The sequence below is a fragment of the Sebastes fasciatus genome, chromosome 19, assembly GCF_043250625.1.
Source record: "Sebastes fasciatus isolate fSebFas1 chromosome 19, fSebFas1.pri, whole genome shotgun sequence".
Taxonomy (NCBI): Eukaryota; Metazoa; Chordata; class Actinopteri; order Perciformes; family Sebastidae; genus Sebastes; species Sebastes fasciatus.
In genome coordinates, this window is record NC_133813.1 from 15,091,819 (window position 1) to 15,108,353 (window position 16,535).

General features: G+C 38.7%; 1 protein-coding gene across 2 annotated transcripts in view; it reads left to right on the forward strand.

Moving 5' to 3' along the window:
• The window catches only part of ccbe1 (collagen and calcium binding EGF domains 1), a 40,847-nt gene that overhangs the window by 12,864 nt on the left and 11,448 nt on the right, over positions 1-16,535 (forward strand). For both annotated transcript variants that reach the window (XM_074618251.1, XM_074618252.1), the window contains exons 3-5: positions 13,822-13,874; positions 14,124-14,258; positions 15,473-15,610. In XM_074618251.1, coding sequence (XP_074474352.1) covers positions 13,822-13,874; positions 14,124-14,258; positions 15,473-15,610 — 326 coding nt within the window. The remainder of the gene's footprint in view (positions 1-13,821; positions 13,875-14,123; positions 14,259-15,472; positions 15,611-16,535) is intronic.

Here is a 16,535-nt window from a genome sequence, read left to right on the forward strand (position 1 = left end):
GGTTTTGTCTGTTTCACCTTCAACTTAACATTTTCAGCTCTCAGCTATTTTTACTTCTCTAATCCATGTATCAACAATTTTTTTTTTTTTCGGATATTTTGGTTTCTTAAAATCCCACTCTTGTTTCTTTTGGCTGCTGCTTATTCACCCATCTGTTTCTTTCCATGGAGAACTGAAGTGTGGTCACGCTTTGGTCACGCTGTGGTTTTAAAAATGGTTAAGAGATGTGGTGATATGTAAACCACAGGCTGTGGTTTTTCTGCCTCCATGCCTCTGCTTCTCTGTATATCCAAGACTGCTCTAGTTGTATTCAACATGTTATTACATTCTACGCAGAAAAAATAGATTTAAATAATATGATAGCAGCACTTTGCATAAAAAACACCCACTACTGTGAAACAGGAACTTCTTGACAAGTTAATCAGCTAATTTAAAGCAATTGAGTGTGTGTTTAAACTCTGCGTGCATTTTTTGTCATAGCTAATTGTTATTCATCATTTGGTCGTTTGAAGCCTTAATTTATTCTCTCATAAGAGAAAAGAATAAACCACTAATTTATCAGTCCTGAAGGACAGCAGCTGGCCAGAGGAAATGTCCGCCTGCACCAGTGAACACACCGCCATGCACCAGTCCAGTCATGTTAAATTATAAACAGCTGCAGCATTCAATGTTAATAACACATTTTGGAAAAAGGGGCTTCATGTTTGGTGGCTTTTGGCAGCGCAGATGTTGCCCCCCTCCATTGAGTTTTGCTTGTATGCTGCTGAATTTCAATATTTGTGTGTCAGTTGTAATTTAATCAGTGTGTTTGTCCACCTGTCAAGACCATGTTATACAGCAGTTATAGAGCTACAGGCCGGATTTAAGTTGCAAGGAAACCTGCACATGAATAAGCGTCATTTTAAATTATAATTTGAGCTCACCAATGCTGGCTGATTTTTATGTGCAATCCCTGGACAGAATATTATATTTCACAACATGCAAGTATTAAAATAATATGAAAACCACAAAGCCTCAAGTGGGCTAACATATGCCACATACCACACATCTCTGTTACCTTACACACTGCATGTAATGAGAACATATGAATCAGATTAAAGGAGAAATATAATACAGTAACTACCTCACATGTAGACATAAAAAACAACTTAAAAAATTACTTCAAATAAGTAACACAATTATTTATTTTTAAGGTTTTTTCAAATCAAGTTCACAAATTAGATCAACACAATTGCTTTGAAATTGAGTTGAAAAAACTTAATTCATTTAAGTGTTACAAATTTAAGTCATTTTTTAAAGTTTGTTAACAATCTCTCTTTGTTCAGTGTCCTAAGGATGTCACCAAGTCAATGCGAAAATTCTGAAAAGGTGACAGTACTCGTTTTTCTAGAGTAATGCAGGTACCGCATGCGATCAGTGCTTGAACCCAACGGCGTCCTGTTGTCCTGGGGACAATAGAAAATGTGTTTGGGATTCAGTAAATTCACTATTGACGCGTCCAGGGGACCCACCATATTTTTTCCCTGATGATGCTACATTGCAAGCAACAAATCCATGTTGAAACCAGTAGGACGAGAGATGTTACGTTACTGATGATTTCAATTACATTAGATTACATATAATGCAGGCTCTGTTCAGTAAAAAGTAGTTTTGGGCAAAGGTAAATTCTAATGTTATCGTGTTAAATGTAAAATGTAGGTTTTGGCGAGAAACTTGAATAAATCCAGTTGTTTGAAGGAGATGTTTTCACAGCAATATAAAATAGATAATAGAGAGGGAATTATGACCTGTTTAACTTCCTAACAAAAACCAGTATGCAAATGGTAATAAAGGAGTTTATGTTTAAGTACATGGAATCTGAATATCTGTACAGATTTTTTTGCCAATCCTTCAAGTAGATTTTGAGATGTGAAAAGTGAATGGTTTGAGCTGTTGGTGGCGCTAAACGAAAAGTTAGGGGATCACAAAAGTCTGTAGGATTCATCCTGTGAGGATCACAAATGTCTGTACAAAATTGCATGGCAATTCCACCAAAAGTTGTTGTTAGATATGTCAGTCGAGACCATTGTGGTAGACTGACAGCATGGCTAAACACAGGGGATGTAGGAGCAGGAATCCAGCACATATTTACTGGTCAAACACCCGTGACAAAAACAGATCATGTAAGCCGTAGATATCAAAATTCTATGAATCCAGTCTTCTGAACGCCTCTCGTAGCTTTGTCGCACTTCATTTGATGCTCCCAAGTGTGCTTGCTGTTAAGCCTTTTCTAGCTCCTTGGTAAATTACTGTATTGATTTCTCTCTCAAGTACCGGCTTGAATCCCCAGTGTTAAGTAGTATGAATAGACCCTAGATTGATTGATTGATTGAGAGCTCTTTTTTATATTGTACTTTATGTATTTCTCGTTAAATCAACAGGAGGAGGTAGTGACACAGCTACACAACTACTGAAAGGTCTTAGCTGAGAAAAAAAAGAACATCTGCTTTTTGCATCTATATCTTTATGAATATTGTTGGAGTGAACCTTACATTTCTACATTGTGATGAAAGATGTTCCCTTTTAAAAGGCAAATAATGTCTCACAGGTTGCTGTTGATTTTAGTTCACCTTTTCAGGAGGCCAGTTCTTCAGGGACCAGTTTTCCTAAAATCCATTTTGCACCATTTGCATAATTTGGCTATTCATAGTGCAGTGCTTTATTTTTTAGCAGTTTTTTACCACTCTGTTAATGTAATGAGCTGCTAAATCTGTTAATAATAACAAATTAATTCAATTACTAATAATCCCTTCAAGATTCTTTTAACATTTCCCTGCAGTGGAGGTTGCACGCTTTCACAGTAAGCTCAGTGTTTGAAGGGGATTGGTGATATCTGGCTCGTGTCCAGTCGAATGGTTTGAGTTAGAAACACATGGAAGGACTGATGGCGGTTTACTGTAACAGGCCACAGACAGCTGTGCTCTGTATAATTTCCTGAAGTGTCAGTATCAGAGACATCACACACAACTCTGCACTTGTCCTCTGCTTTTTAACTGAAAGTTTATATAAATGAAAATTTTGAGTTTCTCAACTATAAATATGACATAAAAGCAGACAGATTTCATTATGGATCACACTACACGTTTTATAACATATGGTCAGAGTCAAATCAGATTTGTTTAATCGTGGAACACCACTGAGGAAACGCATCAAAGTGAGGCAGAGGCCTGGGCTGCCGCTGGTATAGCAGAATGGTAGTGTTTTGGCTCCAGCTGTCCGCCAAAGCTGAGCCAAGCTGAAGTGCTCTGCTGCAATGAGTCTCGTTGAAAAACTGCTGGTTTAGTTGGATTATGTTGCAGATGCCAGCGCAGCAGGAGTGCTCTACATGGCCAAGGTAGCTGCTAACAGCAGATGGATCGCAGAGCTAATATGGGAAGAGGTCCTTATTTCAAGTTACCCTTTACTGACATACAAAATGTAGATATTGTTTAGTTGCTGTGTATCATAACAGTAATAAATACACTTATTTGCTTTATTGCAAAGAGTTAGATGAGATCGATACCACTCTCATGGATATGATAAATATGAAGGTGGAGCAGCTTTTTGTTTTTACACTTTGAGTTTTGTACAGATTAAACAAATGAGATGTAACGTGTTAATTAGTTTGCTTTAGAGGTGCTGGTGGACTGATTTTGTTACCTTTGGACAATAAGCTAACTGTCTGCTGGCTGTAGCTTCATATTGAACGTACAGTAGGGTGACCAGATCCCAACAAACCAAATGTTGGACAAAGAGTATGTTTGTGTGGGATAATGTGGGACACGTTACCAAGGCTGAGAGGTATAGTCTTCAATTTTGATATAATGTCTATCTAACTTGAATAATAAACATTTTTATTCTGCCCCTTATCTTGTAACATCTCTATGCTTTGCCCGAATGCATCCGTAGATCGGCACATCTCTTTTTGAGCCGCACGCATCTTGGGAGACTCACATGAACTGTGTCGCTTCATGTCGTATTCCACCGGCTTATAAATACTTATAAGTAGTTTCACAGTCTTTGTTGTAGCTGCTCTTCCTTTTCTTTGTGGTAGTTTTCGTCATATTCTACCTAACTCTGCATAGCTTGTGACTTTTCTCCGTTGGGCATAGTGTAGCAAAGACAGTGAAATGTTAACCTGCACTTGACCCAGGTCTGCTTTCTTCACAGCCATTGGATAAAAGCCAGATTTTAAAAAAGCGTCTGTCCTGCAGTGGTTTGACTTTTGAAAACTAGAGCCAATGGAAATGAAAATGGGGGACATCGTCTCAATATGTGGGAAAAGGGATAAAGTACTGTGCAGTCCATCGTAAAGTGGAACACCTGGTCACCCTAATGTACAAATATGAGAGTGGAATCAATCTTCCCATCAAACTTTCTACAAGAAAGCAAATAAGTGTATTTCTCAAAATGTTAAACTATACCTTTAACAGACTACAGTAACCACAATGACTTTTCTATAACTAGCAGCAACAGTTCCCTTCAACTCGTGACTTTATTGTATTGCTACATGCTCTGACAGAATATTTTCCAGGCCTTCCCATTACCATTGTGCCACAAGAGAGAAAATGAAAACAAAAAGGGAAAGAATTAAAAGCAGAGTTTTGAACTAGTGACATTAAATTGAGCGATGCGTTTGCACAATTTTCTAACCAGACTGTGTGTTTGTTTTAAATGAGGGGCCCCCTTACCAAGGGGTATTGTACCAAAGCTGTGTGACTGTCTCGGGCCATGAACACTGAGTTCAAACAGTCATTAACCAATAGGTTATGTTAATGTACCATGTTAGTGATCAAATGGGGCGCCATTAATTCTCTGGGCAAACGTATATATGCTCTCACCCTATACAGCATTGCAGAGAGCAATTCATTTTAAATGGAAAAGAGTGGATTTTGTCCAAGAGAGGATATTTGTCATGTAAAAGGGAAACTAAATTGTTTTTTTCTTTTGCATCAGTAATATCTTGTATCCCAATATCATGCCTCTGTAACGTCATTTTCTTTCCAGTTGCTCTGTTTGTGGCTTCCTCCCTGCATTTCATTTACTACATTATCATCTGCATGTGCACTATTTCTTTTCCTATCAATCCTGTCAGGACTTCAGCAGAGTTGGGACATCTAGTTAAGTGCAGGATTCGTGACTGGGTCATGGTGTGTTCGACGCTCTTTTTAGTATTTTTCATATTAAGATACTGTCAGATGACTACATGTAATGTAAAAGGGGTTGATTTTAGTGAATAACCCACAGAGAAGTGTTGCTCTATTGAGCCTTTTAGCCTTATTAAGCTCACAGTTTTGGTTTCATGGATTGATTGATGTCGCTGTTTGCCTGCTGGATGTGGAGGTAGGCTGTTGTTTTCTAACATTAGCCAGTTGTATAATGTAATTTATCAGGGCTGTGTGTCTGGCAGCTTGTCTTGGGAGTTCTTCTGTCGCTAACGCCCCGTCCACACAGTGGACGTCAGCGGCGCGTGGCGGCTGCAGAACCTGTTGTTTTTTATTTTAGCGTTGGACGCCTGTTGACATGGACGCGCTGCTCATACTGCTTGCGTGAGCGCGTGGTTCACAGCAACAGACATGGAAAACGATCATTACTACAGTTTCGATGTCTACATATCTGTAGAATATGTCACAGACAGTGAACGTGATCTTTTGACTGTATATTGACATCATACCAGCAACATTACTACACTTTCAATGTCTGTATCTGTAGAATATGGACATTAAAAAAATATATTTTCAAATCAATACTTCCTGCTTTCATTTCAAAATAAAAGTCCTCAAGCGGATTTTCTGTGGACAGAATTCCTTCATTTGCTAACACAAGGCTTTTATTCTGAAATATTTGCAGGACAGTGTTGTAGGAAATGCAGTGACTTGCATGGCTCCATGAATGAATAAAGTACTGGATTTTGATTGTGGATTATTACTATTAGTTACAAATGAGCACACAGTCCTTAACCTTTTTCAGTCTAAAATAAATATTTATTACATTTATAATGAAATGAAATGGCCATTATGAAATGCAAAGTATGTAGAAGTCTGGCCCAAGCGTTATGTTAGCTAGAAATGTATTAATGCAGCTTAATGCTGAATTAAGTTTTTCCAAGTTAATCCTCAAATAGCATATTCTCTCTGCAATAATAACCTTTGCACAATTATAAGTTTGTGTTTATCAGTCACATACTCTATGTGGTGTCATCTTAGTACAACACCAGATACCGTTAGATATTAAATACATTCTATTTGCGTTGTCGAGGTATTGTGCCAGTAACAACCTCCTCATACATTTGAGTGCTTGCATGAAGCTCTTGAACAGCTGAGTTGTTGTTGGACCCCTCAGTTTATAAAATGTCCCTATAGTCTTTACGCTGAGTTATACTGCTAAGTGCTCTGGGGTTATAACTGTTGTCTGTAATGGCATGCCTCCAACCGACAGATATCAGCTTGTGGAAAAACATATTTCTCCAACATTGTTTACCTCTTATGGCATCTCCAAACAATCGCCTGTAATTATGTTTTAATCGCTGACAATAATGGAACATAATAGCTGAAGTAACAGCAACATAAGAGGAATGTTGGTGCATTCAAAATCATGACTAAAAGTCTGCCACTGTTGAGGAAATGATGGTCTGCAACAAACCCTGATGTCGGATTCCTTCCTTTTCTGAGTGTAGTATTTTTAGCAGAATAAATGACCTTTCCAAGAGTGGAGTTTTTTCAGTTTGGAGGTTTGGAAAACACAAAGGTATCCCGGCGTTCCAAAGACGTACTCTCTGTACTTTGTTTTTTTAATGTGTTCCTATAAACTCGTTCTCCTCGGGGGGGTTGTTTTTTTGGCTTCAGCACTTGCAGAAGTAACTGTCCCTCTTAATATACTGTATTTTGTCTAGTTCTAATGTGTTTAACTTTATCTCCTGTTTGTCATGACGACCAGTGTGTCCTTACAGAAATATGGCACATTTTGACATGCTGGAGTTTTATTTCTAAATGACACAATGTGAATATCCAGAACAAACATCCAAACCAGGAGGCCTTACAAACTTTAGTGCACTTTTGTTCATTTGTTTATATTGCACTGTGGTGACCCTGAAACTGCAGAGAGGGAGTCTGATGTTTTTATGCGTGTGGGTGTGTGTTTGTCTGCAAGTCTAAGCATAACTGAGAGGGTTTATATAAAAGTGAGCACTTATACTGGTTATGGTTATCACACAACATTAGATATCCTATCCTCTTCGTTATTTATTACACTAGTGCGGTACACGTTCGGAGTACGTGCCCATCCTGAACGGGCTGATTGCTTGGCCCCTGGAAGTTCTGTTTGCACCGTTGTCAAGAACTGTGTTATGGCTGCTTGTACCAGCCAAGTGTGAAGTTGATTGGATGAACGGTTCTTCAGATATGCGAAGGGCAGTCACATATACACAGACAGACATTCCTTCCTTTATATTTAGATGATGCTGCTACATTGCCACCTATTGGCCAAATGGCGCCAAATGTGTCATGGTTACTCCTACATCATATCTACATATGTCCACCTAATGTGGTTGCAATAGCACAAAGCCTTCAGAATTTTTTGTAATATAAGCCCTGCCCACAGCATTTGGGGTAACTTTGAGGGCTAGCTATAGCAAAACTGTATGGAACATCAAAAATCCCCAAAAATAACTTTTTCCAGCTTGGTCCAGAGATTTTCTTTACCAAATTTGGTGACGATTGCTCAAACTTTTTCGGAGGAGTAGCAGAAAATCTGATTTGGAAATGGGTGTGGCTTACATGGATAGTTTCGTCCGAACCCATAGTACCCAGGACAAAATTCAAATTTGTTTCTGAGACTTACGGTTCAAAAGTTACAGGTCAAACGTAAACTTAATTGTATAGTTCAACCATCTGGTCAGATTTCACCACATTTGACTCTACACTCCTTTGGGCCCTGACCAATACACCCGCCAAGTTTGAAGTAGATCGGATGAGCGGTTCTCGAGATATGCGAAGGACATACGCACCGACAGACAGAGATTCTTTGCTTTATAGTTAGATTTAAGTAGTAGTACATACAAGTAATGGAATGAGGAGTCTATGATGTCTATAGGAAGAGGAGACAGAGCACTTTGTTTAATCTAGAGCACTTTTTGGTTCCCTACTTTTTGCTGCGGTAGTATTCATCAGTCAGAGGAACATATTTTGATTGCAGTGTAGTATCAGACGTTTTATTTAAATATGTCTGTTTTTTGACTGCAGAGTGCGTTGTGATAAGGTGACGTATGACGGTAGTTCTTGAAAACTGAACTTTGAGCCTACAATAGAGGATAACGAGTGAGCCTGCTGTGTAGATTTGAGAGTGAGTGGAGCATTGATCCTTCTAGGGGAGACTACAGAATACTAAGAAAGCAGTATACATGAAAGGATGAACAGTTGTGTTGTGGATTATCATGTAGTCCCGAATACCAGTGCCAGGGTTTTGGATTTGAAATTAGCAGCTAAAGAGAGAGGGCGAGTTCAGTGAGGAGGCTACATCTGGATGAGCTGAAGGAGCTGGAGGCTGAAGGGAACTGCTGCAGTCCAGACTACAGACTGAAGACTGTTGATGAGGAAATGTCTGATTCAACAGATGGTTTTATGCAAACACACTGAATGGGTTTTGCCTTTGTTGCAGGTTTTATACAAGAATCAGCTGACTTAGACTCATACCAAATGCTTGGCAGTGTAAACCGGAGCCCACCGTGATCTTGACAATAGCAACATCCGGTTGGAAGGGTAAGATTTTCCTGGGAAAAAAGCGCAGCTTCTTCATTCTTTGCCTTGGGCTGCAGTTGATTAGTCTTTTTTTGCTTAGGAAGGTTCCTAACGGAGTGAAATGACCCGGAAGTATCTAAGTAGCAGGCACGATAAGAGCTGTTCGAATTCTCTAAATGCTACGGAAAGGTGCTTCAATGCTTCCTTTCTTATCTCCTTTAGCATAGGGTACACCGGACCATCCTTTTACGAAAGGAAAGGAGAGAACAACATCCCACAGTTCCTTGCGGCCGCAGCATTTAAAGCAACGCAATCATTCCTGATAACAAACGATATGCTCATCTTGCATATTACTTTCATACTCTCTTTTACTAATTGTGTTTTAGTGTGTCTTTTAAGTCACTCTTAATCCACACCGTTCAGCATGAGCAGGCTAATCAGTACGAGTGTGGAAGTTGTGTCCTCTCCACTTGGACAAACATCTTCTCTCGAGTGGAATGCAGACATGTGATTGTATATCACGGCTAGACAAATAAGCCTCCGCTGAGCAAGACTGCATGTGTTGTCTCACAGCTGTGTGTGTGTTTGTGTGTGTGTGCGATACCCTTTAGTTTTGTAATTGTTATTCCTGTTAGAGAGAAGAGCATGCTGGGATGTGATGCCGAGGGCCTCTTGTGAAGGTGCATGCGCTGTATGCATCATCCTTGTGTGCAGCTTTTGCTCATGCTATAGTTGCTTCCACTTTACGTAACTCGTGTGTCGGTGTGAATTAGTGTGTTTCATTACAAGACAAAGCCAGGCCAGGCCGGTCCAACATGTTGGTTCAGGGGGGGTCCAGTGTTTATAAGGTAATTAGAGTGCTTATGGTTCACCCTGGGTAACTGAGGTCAGACTAATCTATGTCTAGATTTCAGGGAGGCCCCTGTAAAATGATATGGATCACTGGCAAAATGAAATAACCTTTAGGTGAAAAAAGCCACAGGTGGCATAACAATCACATTGTCTGTGATGTGCTCATTCTGAACAAGTGCAGGACTCAAAGTTTAGTACGTCTGAAGTTAAATGTCAGTCAACAAGCTCATATTGTGTGTGTGGGTGTGTGTGTGTGTGACTCTGGAAACTCATTGATATTCTTGTCGAAAAGTGTCACGAATGCTTTTGGGATATCGCTCCCCCCTTGTTCTCTCACTCATGAATATGAATGAAAATCCACATGTGTTTTGATTTTGTTTGATTTGCATGAAGTACACGAGCAACTGACAAGCTTGCGCAGCATTGTATTCTTAGCTGTTGTTATGTAAGGTGCTGTGCATAATGACTCAGCATGGTCTTGCTGAATATTATAAAGAGCTTCATCTCTAATTACCCATGCTAAAAATGCCAAAACAACAAAGGCGCATTCATATCGTGCTCTTTGACTGTCCCCTAGTGTGTCGCTGTGGAGGGTGATTTAGATCTGAGCTCTCTCTGCTGTTCAAACACACTGAGAGGAGCTGAGGTCGACTGTTAAATAGCCTTTTTGAGAATCGATGCCAGATATTGACTCAGACCTGTCTGAATATAAACAAAGCCGTTTGGAAGTAATTATGTTCTTTTTGATTTAAGCATTTGTGCGCTGTAGCAGAGGCTGGAGTTCATTCACATACTGCATTTACAAGAAGAGTTTCTTCTTAAAGAGTTAAGCTGGCCTTCATCATGGGAAAATATTACCATTTCACCCCAAGCGACTTAAACACTTATCATTCTGGAAAGGTGTGTTTGGACTGCAAGCACTAATTGCAGACTCTTTTTTTTTTAGTGCGACTGCAGTGTAATAGTTTGAATGTTCTTCTAACTGGACAATAAGACCAAATTTAAAACAAATTTCAGCGCTGACATAGCTATACATCTGGTATGTGATGAGAATGTTATTTTCATGTATCAGCAGTTTATCTCCGAGACCCTCCATATCAAAGACCTGACAGATTTTCCACTCAGACCCCAGACTATAAATCGCGTAGTTGGTTTGAGGTTATTTTATTGCTTTAGTGCATTGACCTTCAGCTTAGTATCCATCACCCAGTGTCTTTACGAGGCATGTTGTTTTAACTTTCAGACATGTCATGTCTACCTCTCCCGGTCTGCCTGTTTTCATGTCCAAGTGTCAAAATAGAAAAGGTTATCAAAGGGACAACAAAAGAAATCATCAATTTTAAATTCAATTTGTCTGAATGGAAAATGCCAGATAAAAATAATGTAATTTTGTTTTAAAAGTGCTTTAATCTGCAAAGTAACCAAATATGACTTAGACTTGTTTACTTAATGATGTAACGAGAGTAAGTACAATAAGGTAGAGTATTATATGGCCAATAGGCATGTCCCTAAATGATAATTTAATAAAGATACAGTTCAGTAAAAATGAACTTGAACCCAGTTTCCATGGGATGTTGTTGCCTCTCTCGTGATCTTCTGGAGACGGACATAGATGTTTATTTTCTCATGATTGTTCAACTAACCCTGGTTATTTTGGTAAGCTGGTTATTTGCTATAAGTGGGGATGTTATTGTGACATGAAATATTGGGTCACACAGGAAACCGTCCTCAGATCAGCTCTCTCCCACCCACAAACAACACAACATATGCTGAGATGTAATTTGCTATACAAATTTAAAGACAGACACAGAAACAACTTTCCAGCCCGTAAGAATAAAACGGAAACATTTTAGCTTAAACAACAAAAACTACTCATTTCAAAATAACTAAAAGAATTGAAAAAAAATTGTTTTCATTTTATGTCAAGACTTGTTTAATCTGATGTCATCTCTGCTTTTCTTTCACTTTCCTGTTGATATATTATAAAGATGGTTATACTGATTGTCATCCCACCCTTACATAAGGTGCCTGTAGACACGTGTACACAAACGCACTCTACTCTTACACTTTATTAGAGTTCATCTGAATTAAGCTTTAAAATGAAAGCATTCAGGTTCTATGTGCATGAATCTGTGCCTCTGTCAGTACGTCACTCATTGTGTTTCACCAATCAATTTGATCAAATATTAGAACAACACACAATACAAGCCCACAATAAACACAGGCACTCAATGAAACACATGAACACTTGTGCACAAAATTGCACACAGTATATTTAGATGAACACTTCATGTGGCCTGCCCCCACCTCACGGAGGGCCTCCTGAGTGGCAGCCTAATTGTTTTAATCAAAGACTTGAAATTAGATTGCTGCAGGTTAATATTCTTCAGCGGGAGCCTCAATTGTAGTGAGGGATGTTCTTAAGGCCCCCCTTCAGGTAGTAAATATTACGTTGTGTGAGTGAATAAGTACTTGGCTGCTCTGTATATCCTGTACCCTTGAAAAAGACTGTAAAAGCAAGGTAGACCCATTGGATTGCAGCGTTGCAGTCAGTGATTTACTTTGTTTTACCAGGATTATATTTCCCTCCTGATGTTATTGCAAAAACAAGCATGACCTTTTTGTAGACGGGTCATTTGATTCATGCATTAAATTGGAAGTAGCAAATGGAAAATCTTACTGTAAGAAGATGATAAACTGAAATTAATAGATCCTCTGATACACCCTCGTTTTGTTCCAAGTTTCTAAAGCCCCGTTTCAGAGAGAGATATCTCAGAAGTCAATCTGAAATCTGTCACTTTAACTGTCAGATAACATATTCTGCTTTTCTTACTCTTCTACAACTTTCCCCTCAATTGTTTTCCTCATGTGTCATTTGGATCGCTTTATGTCTCCGAAGGTGTAGTGTTCAGTTTTGAGTCACATTAGCAGAGTAGCTTTGGGGATGACAAGTCAGACCACCACTTACTTTGGTCCAGACTGGAATATCTCAATAACTATCGGCTGGTTTGCCATGACATTTTGTACAGAGATTCGTTGTCACCAGAGTATGAATCCTTCACAATTTGTTGATCTCCTGACTTTTCCTCTAGCACCATGAAGTTGACATTTTGTGGTTCAATGAAAATTGGTACATACATTCATGTTCCCCTCAGGATGAAGCAGTAACTTAGGTGATCCCATAACTTTTCATCTAGTGTCATCATCTGGTGAAATTATTAATTTGTCTAATACTTTGGTTTATGACCAAATACCTTCAAAACAAAGGAGATCAGGGGATGTGTTTAGTGCTAATTAGAAAATTGTTAGCACATTACCACACTAAACTAAGATGGTGAACATACTTGCTAAACATCAGCATGTTAACATTGTTGTTGTGGGTATGATAGCATTCAGCCACAGAGTCGCCAGCATAACTGTAGAGTGTTGTTCTCGTAGAGGGATTGTGGTTGAGCGTAGATGAATCATATTACATATACAGTAAATGTATAAATAAACTACATCAATAGTTTTTCAATGCTGGTGAGCAGAGAAGGGAGAGCCTTCATTATATAGAAATAACCAGACAGGCCCATCCGAATGCCCCATCATCATAATACTCCTGAATAAAAGCTGTAAAGCATTACAGAGTAATCGTTTTTCAGTACCACTATCAAAGTGAGTGTGACTGCACTATATTGCCATCCATGACTTCATGGTGTAATTGGATTTTTTTATCACCTCCTGTTTGAAAGCAACACGTGGTAGCACTTTTCCTTAACGCCGAGTGCGAGCGAGGGATGAATATTACCTCATGATGATGTGACTCGGGCTGATAGAATATTGCAACAATATGTTATCGTGGAGATGGTATTATTGAAACTGAACAGAGATGAGGAAATAATGAAACAGAGACGATGTGAAAGGAAAAGCTCATCAGTTTGTTCACTTCATATCATGTCAAGTTGTTTTCTCTCTCATCTATACACAAACACACACGTAAACTATTTGGATAAAGAGTAATTGATCTATTCATTTACCATGGCCTCTATGAAATTACATGAATATTGCCTTTCCAAATTCTGGAGAGAATTGGAAAGAAAAAAAGTACAAGTGAGCAGTAAAGAAACAGAATAGATGAAGTGTGAAATTCAGTATTTGGTCAATAATGAGGGACTCAATGTGATTGTTTTTTGGATTTGTCTTCTTATACGTATGTCCGTTTGATGTTTTACAGAAAGAAATGTTGCAAGGGCTTCAAGTTTGTGTTGGGCCAGTGCATTCCTGAAGGTAGGGACAACTGTTTGGAAGTCTGTCTTGTGTATTTGTGATTATTTTGGAATTCTCTCCCATCATGTCCCATAAGGTCTTTAGTCCTTTATTGTAACTTTCTTGTTTTAATCTCACTAAATGTTTAATAACCCATGACAGGATTGATAAAAAGCTTAGATAAACTGAGAGATAGTGTAGATGGATATGAGATTCCCTCTTGTGTTTTCTTGTGTTCACACTGATGAAATGGCTCATTTATTTCTACAGACTACGATGTGTGTGCCGGCGCCCCCTGCGAGCAACAGTGTACTGACCATTTTGGTCGCGTGGTGTGCACCTGTTACCCCGGCTACCGCTACGACCGTGAGCGCCACAGAAACCGAGAGAAGCCCTACTGTCTGGGTGAGACCTTGTACAACACCTCATAAATATAAGTCCTCTTTAAAAACAAGGATGTGCTTTACATTCTCATATTTATGTTAACGGGTGAATATGTTAGAAGGCATCAATCTGACTTCTACCAGAGTGAAGAGACCTGCACACTTCTATTTAGTCAAACTGTGGGACACAATCTCTATATTTGATTGTTCTGATGATTCTGAAACTGAGCTTGGCAAAAAGCCTTTAAAAGTTTTGCTCTACTGAGGTGAACTAAACTGCAGCAGAATGACAGATTGCATTGCATGTTTTTGTGTTGCTGGTTTTAAAATATTAATCGAGTGCAATGGGTAAATGTGGGTGATTGTAGATATTTTTGGTTTAATTTGTCTTTTAATCCACGCTCATATACAGTTCATTATTAGTATATTAGTTAGTAATTTGTCATCTATAATTTTAAGGACATGTTTTCATGTCAGTTTTTACTCTTTGATAGTTAACAACCCCCATTAGATCACCTTGTATACATAAAGGCTAAATGGATGAATTGTTTTTGATGAATTATTAATTATGATTTGTCATATACATCACATTGTCAATTACAGTCATATATGTACAAAAATAGGCCTCATGCATCTCTTAGATTTCTCTGATATTTGATCATAAATTGGAGGCGTGTTGCTCCTTTAGCTCACAAATTTAGTAATCCAATCATTATAATTACTCTAAAACATATAACAATCTAAATTTGATTTTATGATATTCATGCATTTTCTTTTTAAAAATTGTTTTTTCCTCAAATTTAAAACTTATATTTCCTTCTATTGAACAAACAATTTGTAGACTGTGGAAGCAAGATGTTTTTTCTTATCTTGGTAAGAGCTCTTGGACAGTGCTCTCGACCACCTGTCCAATTTTCTCTTACCAAAGAGAAGAGCAAAAATAAGAAAACATTCATGAATACAAGAAATCAATGAGTACAGCAAATTGAGGATACGAACAAAAATAAGAGGAACATAGTTTATATATCGCTTCCTGCATGAGACCTATTGACTGTATCAAATCCTTTTGGCGAATACTGCAGTTGATCTTGGGAAGATGGTGGTAACAGTGTAAGATTGTATAAAATATAGCTTTTCTGTATTTTTAATATTTTATGTGTGTGTTAATTGACACTGTCTTTCTTTTAATTTGCTTGTTGTCTCTCTTCTGCATCTGTCTGTCACTACCTGATATAGACATCAACGAATGTGCAGACAAAAACATGACTACATGCTCTCAGATCTGCATCAATTCTGTGGGGGGCTACAGGTGTGAGTGTGAGAAAGGCTATTTCCTGGAAGAAGATGGGAAAACATGCACCAAGGGGGAGCGAGGTGAGAATAGTATTTTTTACTCAAGGGCACATCTGACTGTGATGTGGAGCTGACCACACATTGTTATGTGGTGGGAGAAAGGCAGATGGGGGTTGCTGGGGGTACTGCAAACATAGACACCTGGTAGTCATTACACATCCCAGCTCATTGTGCATGTCGGAACATTTCTGTCTCCCAAACATACTGCTGCCCCCGTGTCTCCTGGTCTTTTCTGATTTGCTGGATGCATTTGAGGTTAACATCACAAAAGGTCTGGGGAAATAATAAAGTATTTCTTTGCCCCAGATTCAGTTGGCAATGAAGCGGTGAGGGGCTGCAGATTTGCTACTTCCTCCCTTGAGTTTATCTTCCATTACCAACTATAACATTTCAGGAGAAGCTGGAGAGTGAGAAACGATGGTTCATATAGTCATGCTCCTGCTTTATGTCCTGCTGCTTTGTAACGTAGTGGGGAAAACAGTGTCCAGACACTTTCACTCTTCCATAAAATATATGCATTCGTAGAGTAGGGCCAATTCTACTACAGGCCAGAGACAAAACTAGGAGACCTAACGAACTCTGTGCTTTCCATGCTGTTTTTTTCTCTTTACAGGATTGCGTAAGTTTATTGTTTTCATTTTAATGGTTTAATGTGGTTTCTGAATAAAGAGTGGTTAATCGTAGAAAGATCTGCCCTACGTACCCCATCTTTTTGTCCAATATGCAAATATGTAATTATGTTGCATTATTTTACCTCCAGCATAGACGCTGCAGCACCCAATTCACCCGTTATCAGGAAAGCGAAACTTGAAAGCAACACAGTCTAACACGTAAAACTGAATGAAACGTTACACTTTAAGTTTAGGGTAAAACATTGTGTTTTGGCTTAAAATAACTATGTTTCAAAAGTGATATGGAGTTTCACGCTGTCTCTACTACAGTCATA